The sequence below is a fragment of the Archocentrus centrarchus genome, chromosome 1 (genome assembly GCF_007364275.1).
Source record: "Archocentrus centrarchus isolate MPI-CPG fArcCen1 chromosome 1, fArcCen1, whole genome shotgun sequence".
Classification (NCBI taxonomy): Eukaryota; Metazoa; Chordata; class Actinopteri; order Cichliformes; family Cichlidae; genus Archocentrus; species Archocentrus centrarchus.
The window spans coordinates 35,957,807-35,977,072 of record NC_044346.1 but is presented as its reverse complement, the minus strand read 5'-3'; the positions used below and the strand labels follow the sequence as shown (position 1 = coordinate 35,977,072).

Genomic DNA, 19,266 nt, shown 5'->3' with positions numbered 1-19,266 from the left:
GGCCATTCCATAATTACAGTCTTACAAAACTTGCATTAGCACTAGTGCTGAAGGTTTATAATAATGCATATTTTAATATTACATTACAAAAATTTGAGGATGACATGTCCCCCACCCCTTCAGCCACACCCCTGATCAGCACCTCTGTGTTTCACCAGGCTTGCTTGCTGTTAACTTATTACTCCACCCTCTCAAATAACTTCTCACTGAGGGCTTGAAAAACGGTTACCAATTACAACGACTGTACCAACACACTGTACACGGATCAGTAACTTCAGCATGCCTGCAGTCTGTGGTAAATACTGGCTACATATTCAGTGATCAGCACAGTGTCAGACAATGCTGACCTTCGGTGGTTGATACAAGACCTACTAGTGTTAAAAAATAGCAATGAATAAGAACAATCACACAAGGTCAGTGCTGTCTTTGCTGGTGCTTTATTTGCAGATTTTGTAGCATTCATAGTACAAAGAAAAGCACAAAAACTAAATCAACAGTGTTTCTCATAAAGCTGTTGAATTATTTGCAAATGTGTGAAAAAAGTTCACTTAGAAGACAAAGCAAACATTAAAAAGCAAAGCAAATAACATCAAAGGTTAATGAAATATTTTTACGGTGAAATCAGATTTCCATATCGTTTTTCCATCTTTCAGCATACATCCTCCCCGGCTCCACAACAAGCATCTCAGACCTGTCAGGGGGGACCTCAGTCAAAAAGGTACTGGGAGGTGTGGGTACGTAATCTTGACAAAGTTTACCACCAAGATTTGGCGCACACTCCACAGAGTATGAAAAGAAGAAGGTGCCGTGCTTGAACATACAGCTGTCTGTCACGTTTCCGCTGTGCAGGTCAGACAGACACTGGCCGAGCAGATCGCTGTTCCAATATGAGTCTTCATCATAAACCGTAAACATGATTTTCTTCTTGTCATTAAGACTGATGGGTCCAAACTCAAACACCTCTGACCATCTGGGATTGTCATTGTTCCGGATGATGGCGGTGCGCTTTACCTGGCCATCATATTTAACCTCCACTGAACCATCTGTCTGAGTGCAACAGTCGCCATACAGACCCTTTGCGTAAAGCTTGAACACCTTTAATGTTGCGAGACCTTTCCCAGCAGGGCAGCAGTTTACCTTCACGTTGTGGTTGACGTTGCAGACACAAGCACAGGGATCTCTTTTGTTGGTTCTGTGACCAATCTCACAAGTTTCTGAGCACTTTTTCTGCAGTGCATTTCTCTTGATGTACTTCTCCACCTCCATCTTCAGTCCGGCCCTGGTGCTATGATTAGCTGGCAGTATGGTGTGCAGGGCCTTCAAGCTGTACTGGACCACATCAGGTGTGGTTTTCAGGGAGCTGAGCCATTTTTTATACACAGAAGCATCTGACTGCGCTTGAAAGAGCACATCGGCTCCATCAATGTTTCCACCGGTGACCTCAGTGAAGCGCTCATTAAATCTACCACTAAAACTCGGCAAAGAGAGCTTCTTCTTTATCGTGTTACAGTGCTGCGCCATTGAGTTAATGCTATCAGAATGAGCAAAGCGCCTCGAAGCCTCGACTAACAAACAGTCATTGATTACGGTCGCCGACAGGCCGTTCATGGTTGCTTCGCAGGTCCTAATAGCAGTGACGGCCTTCAGTTTCCCTCCCAGGAGCACTTGTGTTATGTAATGTGTCCCGTAGGTATCGATCAAAGCGCGATATGATGTCTCTGTTTTTTGTGAATAAGTAGGAAGGGAGTTCACGGCTGATTCAAATTCATGAGTCAGCGGAGGTTTTGTTGCCATTCGGTACCTGTAAAGGACACAGATCACAAACAGATGTTACAACTTCTTCATTCAAATGTCAATTAAAGTCAAATATAACACGGTATTTATTTACTAATTCACTCCTATTTAACTGCAGTGATGTGAAGCATTCCTCAGTTAACTGAAAAACACACTCAGAGTAAATAAGGCGAGGGCAAACATCTGTCCACACACTCACCGGTAGAAGTTACAAGAGAGAGAGTGACGGAAGAAGGTGTAGCGGTCTTTCTTTGACTTTTGTGCGGCAAAGGTGCATTCTTTTGACCGGGAACCTCCATAAATTGTCCGAAAAGGGACTCTTGGGTTTGCAGAGAGATTAAGGTCACTTTTCCAGTCATTGAAGACGACTGATGTGGAATCATTGGCAAACTTTTCAACAGAGTCATAGACTACACTGTCGACCTTTAAGTCACACTTGGGGATGATTCTCCAGTCCACCACCGCGATAGGAATCTTCTGCTTTTCTTCCTTCATGAAGGAGTTTCTCTGCAGCTGACAGGAACCATTGCCAGTCTTCCATGTTTCAGCATCAATGATGGAGGCTCCTTTTCTCTCCATTTTGACAATGTCGAAACCTTCTCCACCCAGATTGTAGCCAGGGATGAAGGGAGCCTTTTCACACTCGTCCGCTGTGCCAGGGAAGCTGACGCTGGAAGGAAGGCACAGAGGGCTCCATGCCCAGAGCAGGAGCAGGAAGTGCCACAGCTTTGTCATCTGTGTGGAGGAAATAAAAAGTGACAGGAGGACAAATATAAACAGTTAAACAAAGCAATCCTTAAATGTACACTCTCAGCCTAAACTAACAGTTTTTAATGACCCTATACAAACCTGTCACACCTTACCTCGACTGTGAACAGCGAGCTCTGATCACGCTTTCAAAGTCTGACTCTAACTGTATACTGTAACATTAATAGCCCGGAGGCAGAGTCAATACTGTCAGGCTAATTTAATCAACCGCATTCACACATTTTGCTCACTCCCACTGTGCTAAGTAAGTCTCACAGAAGACGTCTTTAAAACACGTTCTTTAAAACACGTTCTTCTCACCACAGAAGAATTTTCTTCAATTATCAATCTGAAAATGTAAAATTTCCTCTACAAGGGTGCATTTGTTACACTGAATCTGCTGCTCATTAACAACAATAAAGCGGCCATCCATCTATTTTTATTCAACTTATCCTGTTCAGGGTTGGGTTTTAGCCTATCACAGCTGTCACATTGCAAAAGGCAGCGTGCATCCTGTTCAGGTCACCAGACTGTCACAGGGCTAACACATGGAGACAGACAGAGTGGCAGTGGTGCAGTGGAAAGCCGCTTGCCTTATAGCCGGAAAGTTGTAGGTTTGAGCCCCTGTCCCTGCACTGCGTTGCGTCCTTGGGCAAGACACTTAAACCACATTCCCTAACGGTAGTACCGTTCTCTAGATGAGTGATCAGGAATGATGATTTTGTTGTGTGCACAATGAGTTGAATCTAATTTAACTTGGTTCTTTAGTAATAAATGTTGAATTTTGTACTTGCAGGAGTGTCTCTGTATTTAAATACTTTGTCAGCGTAGACATAAAAGTTACTAATACAGGTAGAGGCTACATTATGTGCTTTTCCTTCATATGATGAAGAGCTGGCCTTTAACAGTGAAATGAAGATTTAAACTTCCTTCCAAAGATTTGATGGTTTGCTTTGCTTGCATCACTGTTGATTACATACATGTTGTTCAGCCTCTTTTGCGGCTCGTCCTGTGCCACAGGGCCCCACACAAACTGTACAAACTCTGTTTCTGCTTCAGTGCTCCAAGAAGTTGCAGTTCAGGTCTTCACCACTAAGAGGCACCAGATCCATGTGGACATGTTTAAATCATTTTCCAGAGCAGAGCCCCGGGATCTGCTGCATAAGTCAGAAACCTTTAACACTTCTGTGTTCAGGAATAAATAATGTTATTAATATTTCAATGTGAAACATCTGATTGGTTGGGATCCTGTTGGCTGTACTGAAGTCAGAACTATAAACATCTATTTTAACCAACATTATGCAGTTAATACAGTACGACTGTGACTCTGTAATAGCCGGCTAACACTGTTTATCAGCCGCGGTCTGTCTTTGCGGAGTGCGTCTTTTCCCTTCTGTCAAAACAGTCAGTTGAAGGTTTTTGAACTTGAGCTGTTTAACCCGAGGGAGTTGATGCATCTATTCTCTATTTATAACACAGACAGGAGGTGTGCCGTCACACAGAGGCAAAGTGATTGGTCGGGATACTCAGAGGACTCTTTGTGTTTGTGTAAATACACAATACACATGGGAAACATAGTTGCATCTGCTCCGTGAAAACATGTTTCCATACAAACATGCACACATTGATCTATCGAAATGAACCCTTTGGAGATTGCAGACGTGTGCATGCATGCCCTCCATGCATACAAGAAGGCAAACAAGTTCACATGTATACTTTAATGATTATACATTTTCACAATGAAAGAGTTACAGCTTGCTGCTGGCACTCCCACACTGTTCAAGTATAGATACATATTTTCAAGACGCTCTGCACAAAATTAGCCTTTTCTTCCTTAAGGGGACAAAGAAGCTCAACAAATAAACACACATCATCTTAATACAAATTTCCCAAATGCAACTTCAAGCACTATGTAAACAGATAATCACTGAGAGAACTATCTCAATTTTCTTTCATTTAACAGTGAGCTTAAAGAAGTGGCAGACAGGTAGTGAGAATTGAACACATTTAAAATCAGCACCAACAGCTGCCCACATGAGAAACAGAAATAGTGGTGCTTTGTATTGTGGTCATTTTCACACCTACCTACAGTGAGGCCAAACATGAGCGACTGCAACCTCACAAAGGAAAATAACACATGCATCAGCCTTTAAGTGGAAATGATGGTCAAAGTGTTTACACTGGCACAAGTTGTAGAAATAAACTATAAACTACATGTAAGTGAAACATCAGTTGTTTTGTACATGTCACAGTCAACCATCACTCACCATATCAAGACTTTTTTGAATCCTAAAGCTCAGCAAAATTTTAACATAGTGCTGGCACTCACTGAAGATGAAGGTGAAGGTCTGTGGGTGCAGGAGAACATATGACGTTTTTCCACACTTCTTTAACATATTAAATATATGGAGGAAAGAATGCAGCCCACTCAGTCATTCAACTGAGTCACAAAATCATCAGGCATGGTTCTGATGCACCTAAATTCAATGCAAGCATAAGCTTCTGGTATAATATTGATAATGTAAATGTAATTTATATGCTGCAGTCATCACAGTGAAAGGCATGATTCTGCAAGCTGCTGTGCATTATTGTGACATCTTTGTCTGCATTTGGGGCCTGTGAGTCAAACTTGATCATAGCTAACTTTCAGTCTTTCAGTTTCCCGTCTATCAACGCACTCATTCAGGTGGATCATATAAATTTTAATAGAAACACAAACCAGGAGACACATTTTTATAGCATGCAAATATGCAGTCTCTTGTTTTAGTGAAAATAATGATGACTGTATAATACAAACATTTTACACTGAGAAAACACATTAACATATTTCAGAAAAGTTGGGCCATGTTCACCGCTGTGTAGCACATTTCAAACCTTAAACCAAATGAAGCAAACACACCGGCATTGATGTTGTTTTTATAAATGCTTTATTGGCAGATTTGATTGGCTTAGAATGCATGAATCCAGAATCAATATATTTGTGAGTAATACATGAGGCAGGAATGGTTGCACAGGATAAATACAGTTAAGCAAAAGAATTAAAAGCATCACCGTAAAAGGAAGCCACTGCTGAAAATGCATGCATCACAAAGTCTTCCTGTGTCTTACTCCAATTCCCGGCCTGAATGATCTTTCTCACCAGTTTCTCCAATAAGGATACCATTTCTGGTGTGAAAGACTTTGGCCAAAGAGGAACTCATGGGAGAGGGGACGTACTCCTCACAGGAGTCACCACCAAGACTTGGTGCACACTCCACTTTCCAGGAAAAGAAGACAGTACCATGATTTAGCATGCAGCTGTAATTCTGCCACCCTCTACGCAGTTTAACCAAACACCCACCCAGATGATCACTGTTCCAGTAACTATCCTCATCATAAACATCAACCTCCAGTTTGTCTTTCATGTTAAGTGTGATGGGTCCAAACTCAAATACCTCTGACCATCTGGGATTATCATCATTTGCTATAATGCCAGTGTGCTTTATCTGGTCACCATATTTAACTAGTACTGATCCATCTGTTTGTGTAGTTGTGTCACCATACAGATTCTTTGCATAAAGATTGAACACCTTTAATGTTGCAAGACCTCTCCCAGCAGGACAGCAGTTTGACTTGACGTTTTGATTACCATTGCAGACACAAGCACAAGGATCTCTCCTGCTGGATCTGTGCCCAATCTTGCAGGACTCTGAGCATTGTTTCATCAGTGCATTTTTCTTGATGTACTTCTCCACCTCTCGCTTCAGTCCAGCTCTGGCACGATGACTGCTTGGCAGAATCATGTGCATTGGCTTTATGTTGTATAGAATCACATCAGGTGTGTATTTCAGAGAGCTGATCCAGTCGTTATAGAGAGAGGGGTTTGATTTCCCTTGAAAGAGGATATCAGCTCCATTAATGTGTCCACCAGTGATCTCTGTGGATCATATAAATTTTAATAGAAACACAAACCAAGAGACACATTTTTATAGCATGCAAATATGCAGTCTCTTATTTTAGTGAAAACAATGATGACTGTATAATACAAATATTTTACACTGAGAAAACACATGCTGTGTAGCACATTTCAAACCTTAAACCAAATGAAGCAAGTGACCAAAGTGCATCCATTCCTGTATGTGATAAAAAGAAGTTTGCAGGTTCGAGTCCCTGTCCCTGCGCTGCGTTGTGTCCTTGGGCAAGACACTTAAACCACATTGTCTAATGGTAGTGTCATGGTGCTAGGCCGTATGCCCAGCATTTTGTGTTTAGTGCTGCTTTCACTGGGTTGTGTTTTCTAGTTTTGTTTTGATTTTCCTTATTCATCTTAGTTCTGGCCTTATCAGTTGTGGTTTTCTAGTTCCCTCTGTTCCTGTCTCCCCTGTGTCTGTGTTTCTGTATTTTTCCTTGTTCTGTGGTCCATGTTTAATTTTCCTTTGTGCCAGCCCCCTGTGTTAAGTCTGCATGTACCTCGTTTGGTGTTCCTGTTTTATTTCGACAGTCTTACGTTCCCTGTGTGTTGTGTGGAGTTTTGCTTCCTGTGTTTCATTAGTATGATTTTGTCCACCTGTTCTCCTCAGCTGTTTCCTGTTTTCCCTCATCATTCCCGGTGTATTTATTGTCTACATTTCCTTCTGTTCCTTGTCGCGTCCTCCCTCATGAAGGTGTGGTTCTGTCTCTGTTTTGCGGCCTCGTCATCTACCTCAGTTCTGTATATTTTTGGATTATTTTCTGTAATTAAACTCATCACATTCATTCAGTCCTGCCTTTTGAGTTCTGCTTTTGGGTCCACCCTGTTCGCCACACCGCTCACACATGACAGGTAGCGCCAGTCTCTGGCTGCATGACCGCAGATGCTCGTCTCTGGATGAGTGATCCGGAATTGACATTTTGTTTTGTGCATAATGACAATGAGTTGAAACTAATCTAACTTGGTACTTTAATAATAAATGTTTACTTTTGTACTTGCAGGAGTGTCTCCGTATTTAAATACTTTGTCAGCGTAGACATAAAAGTTACTACTACAGGTAGAGGCAACAGTATGTGCTTTTCCTTCTGTTGGAATATTCATAGTATATGCCACATACATTTACTTACGTACGTTTACTTCCCTGAGAAATTTGTCTGGAAAATAACTTAACTGATTAAAAATACAGAAGCTTATAATGTTCTGTGTCATTCGAGTCCACCATTTGGTTGAGAACTGAAGAAGCCTTTCGGATGAGATGTGAAACGTCTTCAAGAAACAAAAAGAAGTCCAGTCGCCTTTTTCAAGCTCCAGAGACTACTATGACCTGGATGACTGAGAATCTACACAGACATACGTTCTGTGTCATCATGAACTTTGTGTTCTGACTGTACAATGAGCCACACTGATGAAGACTACACAATGATAGAAATGGAGACTTCGAGGTCACCCTGTTGTTGAAATTATCTGTTTTCCACATTCTGTTTTGTAAATGATGTAACCAAGACTGATATGCTGTGACTATATGACAACTGTAACTTGAATTAGAAAGCGCCAGTACTTCATGCCATCTCACACGAGTATGGTATGCAGTTCTGACCCAGATTAATCTGTAAACTGTTTGGAAATGGCTTTATTAAATTTAATAATTGGACTCCTTATTCCGTTTGTTTGTTATGTCATTCCTGTTTGATGAAACAAACACGCAGAAACCTAAAGGCTTAAACAGCAAACAGCACACACACTCTTGGTATTATTATAAATTCCTTCACTTCATAAGATGAAGAGCTGGCCTTGCATAGTGAAATGACTGGAATTCTGCACATAAAGTTTTATAATTCCTTCCAAAGATTTGATAGTTTGCTTTGTTTGCATCACTGCTGATTACATAAATGTTGTTCAGCCTCTTCTGCTGCTGCTCATCCTGTGCCACGGGGCCCCACACAAACTGTACAAACACTGTGTCTGCTTCAGTGCTCCAAGAAGTTGCAGTTCAGGTCTTCACCACTAAGAGGCACCAGATCCATGTGGACATGTTTAAATTTCTGCTCCATGAAAACATGTTTCCATGCAAACATGCACACATTGATCTATCGAAATGAAGCCTTTGGAGATTGCAGACGTGTGCATGCATGCCCTCCATGCATACAAGAAGGCAAACAAATTCACATGTATACTTTAATGATTATACATTTTCACAATGAAAGAGTTACAGCTTGCTGCTGGCACTCTCACACTGTTCAAGTAGAGATACATATTTTCAAGACGCTCTGCACAAAATTAGCCTTTTCTTCCTTAAGGGGACAAAGAAGCTCAACAAATAAACACACATCATCTTAATACAAATTTCCCAAATGCAACTTCAAGCACTATGTAAACAGATAATCACTGAGAGAACTATCTCAATTTTCTTTCATTTAACAGTGAGCTTAAAGAAGTGGCAGACAGGTAGTGAGAATTGAACACATTTAAAATCAGCACCAACAGCTGCCCACATGAGAAACAGAAATACTGGTGCTTTGTATTGTGGTCATTTTCACACCTACCTACAGTGAGGCCAAACATGAGCGACTGCAACCTCACAAAGGAAAATAACACATGCATCAGCCTTTAAGTGGAAATGATGGTCAAAGTGTTTACACTGGCACAAGTTGTAGAAATAAACTATAAACTACATGTAAGTGAAACATCAGTTGTTTTGTACATGTCACAGTCAACCATCACTCACCATATCAAGACTTTTTGAATCCTAAAGCTCAGCAAAATTTTAACATAATGCTGGCACTCACTGAAGATGAAGGTGAAGGTCTGTGGGTGCAGGAGAACATATGACGTTTTTCCACACTTCTTTAACATATTAAATATATGGAGGAAAGAATGCAGCCCATTCAGTCATTCAAGTGAGTCACAAAATCATCAGGCATGGTTCTGATGCACCTAAATTCAATGCAAGCATAAGCTTCTGGTATAATATTGATAATGTAAATGTAATTTATATGCTGCAGTCATCACAGTGAAAGGCATGATTCTGCAAGCTGCTGTGCATTATTGTGACATCTTTGTCTGCATTTGGGGCCTGTGAGTCAAACTTGATCATAGCTAACTTTCAGTCTTTCAGTTTCCCGTCTATCAACACACTCATTCAGGTGGATCATATAAATTTTAATAGAAACACAAACCAAGAGACACATTTTTATAGCATGCAAATATGCAGTCTCTTGTTTTAGTGAAAATAATGATGACTGTATAATACAAACATTTTACACTGAGAAAACACATTAACATATTTCAGAAAAGTTGGGCCATGTTCACCGCTGTGTAGCACATTTCAAACCTTAAACCAAATGAAGCAAACACACCAGCATTGATGTTGTTTTTATAAATGCTTTATTGGCAGATTTGATTGGCTTAGAATGCATGAATCCAGAATCAATATATTTGTGAGTAATACATGAGGCAGGAATGGTTGCACAGGATAAATACAGTTAAGCAAAAGAATTAAAAGCATCACCGTAAAAGGAAGCCACTGCTGAAAATGCATGCATCACAAAGTCTTCCTGTGTCTTACTCCGACTCCTGGCATGAGTGATCTTTCTCACCAGTTTCTCCAATAAGGATACCATTTCTGGTGTGAAAGACTTTGGCCAAAGAGGAACTCATGGGAGAGGGAACGCACTCCTCACAGGAGTCACCACCAAGACTTGGTGCACACTCCACTTTCCAGGAAAAGAAGACAGTACCATGATTTAGCATGCAGCTGTAATTCTGCCACCCTCTACGCAGTTTAACCAAACACCCACCCAGATGATCACTGTTCCAGTAACTATCCTCATCATAAACATCAACCTCCAGTTTGTCTTTCATGTTAAGTGTGATGGGTCCAAACTCAAATACCTCTGACCATCTGGGATTATCATCATTTGCTATAATGCCAGTGTGCTTTATCTGGTCACCATATTTAACTAGTACTGATCCATCGGTTTGAGTACACCTGTCACCATACAGATTCTTTGCATAAATATTGAACACCTTTAATGTTGCAAGACCTCTCCCAGCAGGACAGCAGTTTGACTTGACGTTTTGATTACCATTGCAGACACAAGCACAAGGATCTCTCCTGCTGGATCTGTGCCCAATCTTGCAGGACTCTGAGCATTGTTTCATCAGTGCATTTTTCTTGATGTACTTCTCCACCTCTCGCTTCAGTCCAGCTCTGGCACGATGACTGCTTGGCAGAATCATGTGCATTGGCTTTATGTTGTATTGAATCACATCGGGTGTGTATTTCAGAGAGCTGATCCAGTCATTATAGAGAGAGGGGTTTGATTGCCCTTGAAAGAGGATATCAGCTCCATTAATGTGTCCACCAGTGATCTCTGTGTATCGCTCACTAAATGCACTGCTGAAACTTTGCCCAGAGTTCAACTTTTTTCTCATTTCGTTACAGTGTTTGTACATGGCCTTAATGCTGGCAGTACTCGCGAAGCTAACTGAGGCCTCCACTGAGAGGCAGTCCTTGACATCTGTTGCTGACAGGCCGTTCATGGATGCTTCGCAGGTCTTGATAGAAGTGATGGCCTTCTTTTCCCCTCCGAGATACACTTGTGTGATGAAATGAGTACCATATGTCTCAACCAAATGGCGGTATGAATGCTCGGTCGTACTTGAATAAGAAGGAAGGGAGTTCACAACTGATTCAAAGTCATGACTTGTCATGTCCTGGGCCGTTTGCCCAGCGTTTTGTGTTTATAGTTTATTTCCTGTGCGTGTCCTCCCAGTATGTTTGATGTCTTGTTCCCAGTGTTGAGACTTGTCTGCGTGTTCCTTGGTTTATCACTTCCTGTATTATTTTGCCAGTGTGGTTTCCCTGTGCTTTGTGTCTAGCTTTGCTTCCCCTGTGTAATTAGTTTCCTTTGCCTCACCTGTTGTTCCCTGCTGTTTCCTCTTACCCTGATTACCCATTGTGTATTTAAGCCCTCAGTTTCCATGTGTTCCTTGTCGCGTCGTTGACGTTATTGTGCCTGCGTGTTCCTGTGTTCCCCGTGTCTTCCCTTCGTCTCCCTTACAATAAATAAATACCATTAAGTTATGCCTTTCTCTGGAGTCCCTCGTGTTTGCCCTTCCTCGCCTGTTTCCTCCCCGGCCATGACAGAACGACGCGACCATACTAAAGACCCTGCAAGCTCCGGCCGTTACAACGGCACTCGCCTGGCGCTGGGGGGACCAGCTGTTTTGAACGGTCCCCGGCGACGCCGCTGCCCCCGCCTAAACCGCAGGTCTGCCGCATGGGCGGACTGTTTTTGGCGCCGGCCGCTCCCTCACCTGCCTCTCCGTTCACTCGCCCCTCTTCCCTCACACAGACGGAGCAGCAAGGGAGGGGGAGGGATTCCCAGCAGTTGCGGGAGGAGTTTTTTCCGGCGCCGCGTGGTATAACGCCGCGGCTATCCCAGCCGTCTGCACAGCCAAGTCTTCAGCCCGTTTCCGTGGGGTGGAAGTTTGGCTCTCAGCAGCAGAAAGAGCAACTTCAGCCCACCGACACAGTGAGTGAGTCTGTTCTGTTCCCGAAAGTGACTGTTCCTGTTCATCACGTCATGTACTCTGCTGCTTCCTCCCTCTCAGAGGAGAGCAGGAAAATTCTGATCCGAAGAGTGGACCGATTATGCTTGGACTTGTTATCTGACCCGTGTAAGGAGGAACAGGAAGCCATCACCACCAGGCTTCAAGACCTGATTGCCAGTTTCCCGTGGCTGTTGGACTCCTTGCACGGGTTAGTGAAAGACTTTGTAATCACCACCCTTCACCTACAGCCAGCACCACAGACCACTGCTGCAGCCTCTCAGCCACTCCTGTCAGTTCCCTTAGTCAGTCAGTCAGTCAGAATACTTTATTGATCCCAAAGGGAAATTACTATTGTTACAGCTGCAACCGTTTCATTTAAACGAGTAAACCTAAAACACAATAACATACACTAAAGGCATAAAAGTATAAAGACTAAAGAGATATTTTGACTATATACACATCTAAATCTATACACATATGAGAATTGTGAGTGCAAAAATTTTTAAATAGGTGTCATTATATATATATGCACAGTCCTTTTTTGTACAATGTATAAGTGTATGTACAATGTACAATGTATATAGTGTATGTACAATGTATATGGAAATTTAAACAATTTTATGTACAATTGAATACTGATAAGTGAATGACACTGATGAACCACAATGTCACCTATTAAGGGAGGAGTTATAGAGTCTGATGGCCACAGGTAGAAATGACCTCCTGTGGCACTCTGTGGTGCATTTTGGTGGGATGAGTCTTGCACTGAATGTGCTCCTGTGTCCCATCACTGTGTTGTAGAGTGGGTGGGAGCCACTGTTCATAATGGCCTGCAGCTTAGACAGCATCCTCCTCTCCGACACTGCCATAAGCGAATCCAGCTCCACTCCCACCACATCACTGGCTTTGTGGATCAGTTTATTGAGTCTGTTGGCGTCTGGCGCCCTCAGTCTGCTGCCCCAGCATGCAACAGCATAGAGGATGGCACTCGCCACCACAGACTCATAGAAGATCCTGAGCATAGTCCGGCAGATGTTGAAGGACCTCAGGCGTCTCAGAAAATAGAGGCGACTTTGGCCCTTCCTGTATAGGGCATCAGTGTTCTTAGCCCAGTCCAGTTTGTTGTCAATGTGTACTCCCAGATATTTGTAGTCCTCAACGGTGTCCACACTGACCCCTCCGATGGACATAGGGGCCACCGGTGCCTTGTCTTTCCTCAAGTCCACCACCAGTTCCTTTGTCTTTGTCACGTTGAGCTCTAGATGGTTCCGCTTGCACCATGTGACAAAGTCCTTCACTGTCCTCCTGTACTCATCCTCATCACCCCTGCTGATACATCCAACTATTGCAGAGTCATCAGAAAACTTTTGAAGATGGCAGGTCTCTGAGCAGTAGCTGAAGTCTGTGGTGTAGAGGGTAAAGAGGAAGGGAGAGAGGACAGTCCCTTGTGGGGCTCCAGTGTTGCTAACTACTCTGTCAGACACACAGTGCTGCAGCCGTACATACTGTGGTCTGCCAGTCAGGTAGTCAACAATCCAGGACACAAGGGGGACATCTACCTGCATCGCTGTCAACTTATCACCCAGAAGAGCAGGCTGAATGGTGTTGAATGCACTTGAGAAGTCAAAGAACATGACCCTCACAGTGCTGGCCAGCTTATCCAGGTGAGCGTAGACTCGGTTTAGCAGGTAGATAATGGCATCCTCAACTCCCAGGCGGGGCTGGTAGGCGAACTGGAGGGGGTCCAGAAATGACTGGACAATGGGCCGGAGCTGATCCAGGACGAGCCTCTCCATGGTCTTCATTATGTGGGAAGTCAGTGCCACTGGCCTGTAATCCTTGACGTCACTGGGTCGCGTCATCTTCGGGACCGGAACGATGCAAGATGTCTTCCACATCACAGGGACCCTCTGAAGATCCAGGCTCATATTGAAGACATGGTGCAGTACTCCACAAAGCTGGGTGGCACAGGCTTTAAGCACCCTGGGGGAGACCCCGTCAGGGCCTGCAGCCTTGTTTTTGTGGAGTCTCTTAAGTTGTCTTCTCACCTGGTCAGCAGTGAGACTAACTGTAGAGGTGGCGGGTGGGGGAGGGGTGGAGACGTCAAGAGGGAGGGGTGGAGCTTCTTCCCAGTGTTCCCAATCAGCTGTAGCTCCAGCTCCCCCTCAGTCGCAGTGTTCCCAGTCAGCTGTAGCTCCAGCTCCCTCTGCTCACCCTGCTCCAGCTCCCTCAGTCGCAGTGTTCCCAGTCAGCTGTAGCTCCAGCTCCCCCTCAGTCGCAGTGTTCCCAGTCAGCTGTAGCTCCAGCTCCCTCTGCTCACCCTGCTCCAGCTCCCTTAGCTCCAGCTCCCCCTGCACCCGTACCTGTTCCGCGGGTGGGGGCAGCCACGGACGGGCTGACCCCTGCACCCGTTCCTGTTCCGTGGGTGGGGGCAGCCACGGACGGGCTGACCCCTGCACCCGTTCCTGTTCCGCGGGTGGGGGCAGCCAGGTCCAAGCCCTCACAGCAGTCTTCAGTGTCGTCTGCAGCGCCTCTTCAGACTGTCTCTCCGTCACCAGCAGCAGCAGGCCCCAAGCCTCAGCCACGCTCCACATGGTCCCAGTCACAGTTAGCTGTAAATGCAGCAGGGTCACAGTCAGGGTCACAGCCACCTTTTCAGCCAGCTGTAGCGCCAGCTCACTCCCAGCCTTCTCAGTCTCTGTCAGCTCCAGTCGCTCCTCCTCGGTCCCCGGTGTCAGCTGTTTCTGTGCCCTCTCAGTCAGCTCCCTCCGCTTTAACGTCAGTTAGCTCCGTAATCCCCTTGGACCCTTCAGTCAGTTCGGTTTTGGTCTCTTCATCTGCAGTTTTTCCATCTTTAGTCTCAGTTCCCTCAGCTCCTGTCTTAGTTCCTTCAGTTTTGGTCCCAGTTCCCTCAGCTCCGGCTCCCTCGGTAGCTCCAGTACTGACAGCTTGCCCAGTGTCAGCTCTTCCTAGCTCTCAGTCAGTCTCCACGCAGACTGCTCCCCGTAGCGTTCAGTCAGCTTCCACGCAGCCAGATCTCCCTAGCTCTCGGTCAGTTTCCACGCAGCCAGATTTCCCTAGCTCTCGGTCAGTTTCCATGCAGTCTGCTCTCCCTAGCTCTCGGTCAGGTTCCACGCAGTCGGCTCTCTCTGGCTCGCAGCCAGCCGCGCTCCCTCGTCCTCAGTCTGCTCCCGCACAGCCAGCCGCTCTCCCTCGTCCTCAGTCTGCTCCCGCACAGCCAGCCGCGCTCCCTCGTCCTCAGTCTGCTCCCGCACAGCCAGCCGCGCTCCCTCGTCCTCAGTCTGCTCCCGCACAGCCAGCCGCTCTCCCTCATCCTCAGTCTGCCCCCGCACAGCCAGCCGCTCTCCCTCGTCCTCAGTCTGCTCCCGCACAGCCAGCCGCTCTCCCGCGTCCTCAGTCAGCTCCAGCTCTAGCCTCCCCTCCGTCCTCGTCGGCTCCTGCTCCCTCTGTAATTTTGGTTCCCTTAGCTTCCCCAGTGTCAGCTTCCCCAATTCCAGTTCCTTCCCAGTCAGGGTCCCTGTCAGTCTCAACAGCTTCTCTGTCTCAGCCCCAGTCTCTCCCGTCGACTGCTGTAGAGTCTCTGGTCTCTGAGTCACAGTCCCAGTTAGCTCCCCTGTTGCCATCATTCTCACCATCCGACTCACCTGAACCTCAGTCCGAGCCGTTGGGGGTCTCCGCTCAGTCCGAGCGCTCCGAGCCAGAGGATCCCACTCAGTCCGAGCCGGTGGGGGTCTCCGCTCAATCCGAGCGCTCCGAGCCGTTGGGGGTCTCCGCTCAGTCCGAGCCGTTGGGGTCTCTGCTCAGTCCGAGCCGTTGGGGGTCTCCGCTCAGTCCGAGCACTCCGAGCCTGAGGGTCCCGCTCAGTCCGAGCCGGTGGGGGTCTCCGCTCAATCCGAGCACTCCGAGCCAGAGGGTCCCGCTCAGTCCGAGCCAGTGGGGGTCTCCGCTCAGTTCAAGCGCTCCGCGCCACCGGAGGGTTCCCCACCTGAGCCCGGGGTCGCCCGTCTCCGCCGCAGCATGCCCCGCGGCCGGCCTCCAGTGCCTGCTCCTCGTCTCCGCCGCCGCATGCCCCGCGGCCGGCCTCCAGTGCCTGCTCCTCGTCTCCGCCGCCGCATGCCCCGCGGCCGGCCTCCAGTGCCGGCTCCTCGTCTCCGCCGCCGCATGCCCCGCGGCCGGCCTCCAGTGCCTGCTCCTCGTCTCCGCCGCCGCATGCCCCGCGGCCGGCCTCCAGTGCCTGCTCCTCGTCTCCGTCGCCGCATGCCCCGCGGCCGGCCTCCAGTGACTCCTCCGCATCGTCGTCGCCGCCGCTGGGAGCGCGGTCGGCCTCCAGTGACTCCTCCGCGTCGTCGTCGCCGCCGCTGGGAGCGCGGTCGGCCTCCAGTGACTCCTCCCCGTCGTCGTCGCCGCCGCTGGGAGCGCGGTCGGCCTCCAGTGACTCCTCGTCGTCGCCGCCGCCGCTGGGAGCGCGGTCGGCCTCCAGTGACTCCTCCTCGTCGTCGCCGCCGCCGCTGGGAGCACGGTCGGCCTCCAGTGACTCCTCCTCGTCGTCGCCGCCGCCGCTGGGAGCGCGCTCGGCCTCCAGTGACTCCTCCTCGTCGTCGCCGCCGCCGCTGGGAGCGCGGTCGGCCTCCAGTGACTCCTCCTCTTCGTCGCCGCCGCCGCTGGGAGCGCGGTCGGCCTCCAGTGACTCCTCCTCGTCGTCGCCGCCGCCGCTGGGAGCACAGTCGGCCTCCCTCATCCTGATTCTGCTTGGTGGCCCCTTGGCCTCTGCGGCCTCCTGAACTATGTTTTCTGATTTGGGCTTTCCCCTGAACTCTTCTGACCTGTTTTTGGGTTTCTGTGTTTTGTTTTGGTTTCTGGACTTCTTCCCGATGCCCTTGTTTTGCTTTTTGGCCTGCCTTGTTGTTTTTTCTGTTTTGTCCATTGTGTTTGATTTCATTCCTGGGCCTTCTTCCTGTTTGCTCCCTGCCTGGGTTTTTGTGTTTTTTGTTTCGGGCCCTCCTTCCTGGTCCCCCGCCTCCCGCCCTGGTCTGGTTTTGTTTCTCGTTTTGGCCGTCGGGAGCCGGCCTTTGAGGGGGGGGTCCTGTCATGTCCTGGGCCGTTTGCCCAGCGTTTTGTGTTTATAGTTTATTTCCTGTGCGTGTCCTCCCAGTATGTTTGATGTCTTGTTCCCAGTGTTGTGACTTGTCTGCGTGTTCCTTGGTTTATCACTTCCTGTATTATTTTGCCAGTGTGGTTTCCCTGTGCTTTGTGTCTAGCTTTGCTTCCCCTGTGTAATTAGTTTCCTTTGCCTCACCTGTTGTTCCCTGCTGTTTCCTCTTTCCCTGATTACCCATTGTGTATTTAAGCCCTCAGTTCCCATGTGTTCCTTGTCGCGTCGTTGACGTTATTGTGCCTGCGTGTTCCTGTGTTCCCCGTGTCTTCCCTTCATCTCCCTTACAATAAATAAATACCTTTAAGTTATGCCTTTCTCTGGAGTCCCTCGTGTTTGCCCTTCCTCGCCTGTTTCCTCCCCGGCCATGACATGACTCAGTGGAGGATTCGCTGCCAGTCTGTAACTGTAAAGCATAGAAATTATTCTTTTAAAGGTATACAATAATAAAGTAAAGCAATAATATTTCACTCAGATGGTAAAATACTGTTGAAGTTTTTCTCTGTCAGTAAATAATAATCACATCTACAGTAAAATGAAAATGAAAAATTAGGATATATAATTGTTAGCTTTAGAGAGACGATGAATTCTGTCCAAATACTCACCCATAGAATTTACAGTTGACAGAATGGCAAAAGAAGCTGTAATGATCTTGTTTTGACTTTTGCATGGCAAAGCTAGAAGCTTTGGATTGGGAACCACCAAAACCAATCCCAACGCCACTAGAAACAGGAATTTCAAGGCCAACCTTCCAGTCATTGGACACAGATGATGTGGAATCATTAGCAAGTGTTTCAGCAGAATCATAGAGTGTACTGGAGACTGATAAACTGCACTTGGGGAGGGTTCTCCAGTCCAGCATTGCGACAGGGACCTTCTGCTTTTCCTGATTCATGTAGCTGTTTCTGTACATCCTGCAGGTGCCGTCTCGAAGCTTCCACGTCTCAGTGTCGATGACATAGGCACCTTTTCTCTCCATCGTCACAATGTCAAAGCCTTCACCACCCAGATTGTAACCAGGGACAAAGTGAGCCTTTTCACAATCCTGCGGTGTACCAATGAAGCTTACCCTGGATGGGAGGCACAGAGGACTCCATGCCCAGCACAGGAGCAGGAGGTGCCACAGCCTTGCCATCTGTATGAAGGGAAATAAAGGACAAAAGAAGGAGAAATAATGAATTTCTTCATCCAAGATTTTTCTCTGGTCATATAAATGAAACTGAATGGCATTTTAATCCCTTGTCCTCCGTACCCATAGATTGAGATAATGTGCTACACTGGCTAGGATACAAAAGTGAATGACATAGCTGAAAAAGACATGCAGCTTTCTGGATGCACCCCATCTGAAACCCAAAGATGATTACCAGTCAAAAAGCAGCTGAAATAACAACAGTTAATGCAATAAAAAGAAGAATACCCACATAAGATACGATGAAGGGCCACAATTTAATTATAATTCAAACCTGATCTGTCCATAGACTTCATTATGCTTATAGTCACAGTTAAGAACGAGGTTTTCCAATCTTAAACATGGATTTCATAATTATTGTTGTGTATTGAGTGCTCCTAATACTGTGTGATGTTACTGTATTAAGGTTTAGGTTTTATGTGGTTAATATAAAATACAGACGACAGACACTCGCTCCTTAAAAGTGAAAGCAAAATCTTTCATCTCCACATTACATGAAAACCACAAAATGACAAAAAATTTTTAAAAGACAGACACATGTTGTCTTTGCTGATGATTTATTGCTGGATTTTGAAAGAAACAAGAATGATGGACAGAAATTACAAATGATAGTTCTAACCTAGAATTATTGTTAGATTATAGTTTTAGGTTCTCAGAAAAACATATTTGGATTGAAATTATTATTTTTGTGTGCAAAAGCAAGATAAAATGTGATAATAAGCAACTGGTTATTCAGGATAAAATCAAATCCTTATTCTCTCATCAGCCTGTCTCACATTAACAACAGCTCACTTTGCACTGACTAATCATAGTTTCTGCCCAATTTTCCAAGAAGGACCCTGTTTCTCGAGCGAAAGA

At 46.2% G+C, this 19,266-nt stretch overlaps 3 protein-coding genes across 3 annotated transcripts in view; all 3 read right to left on the bottom strand.

Moving 5' to 3' along the window:
* Nucleotides 1–11,638, bottom strand: part of LOC115790049 (perforin-1-like) — a 62,961-nt gene extending 51,323 nt beyond the window's left edge. Inside the window, exon 1 of the mRNA XM_030743709.1 lies at nucleotides 11,567–11,638. The gene's annotated coding sequence lies outside the window, so the exon portion shown is untranslated. The remainder of the gene's footprint in view (nucleotides 1–11,566) is intronic.
* On the bottom strand, nucleotides 543–2,708 carry LOC115790043 (perforin-1-like). Its single transcript, XM_030743698.1, has 3 exons — nucleotides 2,658–2,708; nucleotides 1,994–2,529; nucleotides 543–1,801 (listed from the first exon to the last, which is right to left on the bottom strand). Exons 2-3 carry the CDS (start codon nucleotides 2,527–2,529, stop codon nucleotides 622–624), a joined length of 1,716 nt encoding a protein of 571 aa, XP_030599558.1. The 5' UTR covers nucleotides 2,658–2,708; the 3' UTR covers nucleotides 543–621.
* On the bottom strand, nucleotides 10,052–18,704 carry LOC115790066 (perforin-1-like). Its single transcript, XM_030743725.1, has 4 exons — nucleotides 18,671–18,704; nucleotides 17,825–18,368; nucleotides 17,592–17,625; nucleotides 10,052–11,206 (listed from the first exon to the last, which is right to left on the bottom strand). Exons 1-4 carry the CDS (start codon nucleotides 18,702–18,704, stop codon nucleotides 10,052–10,054), a joined length of 1,767 nt encoding a protein of 588 aa, XP_030599585.1.
* Between the last annotated feature and the right edge of the window lie 562 nt (nucleotides 18,705–19,266).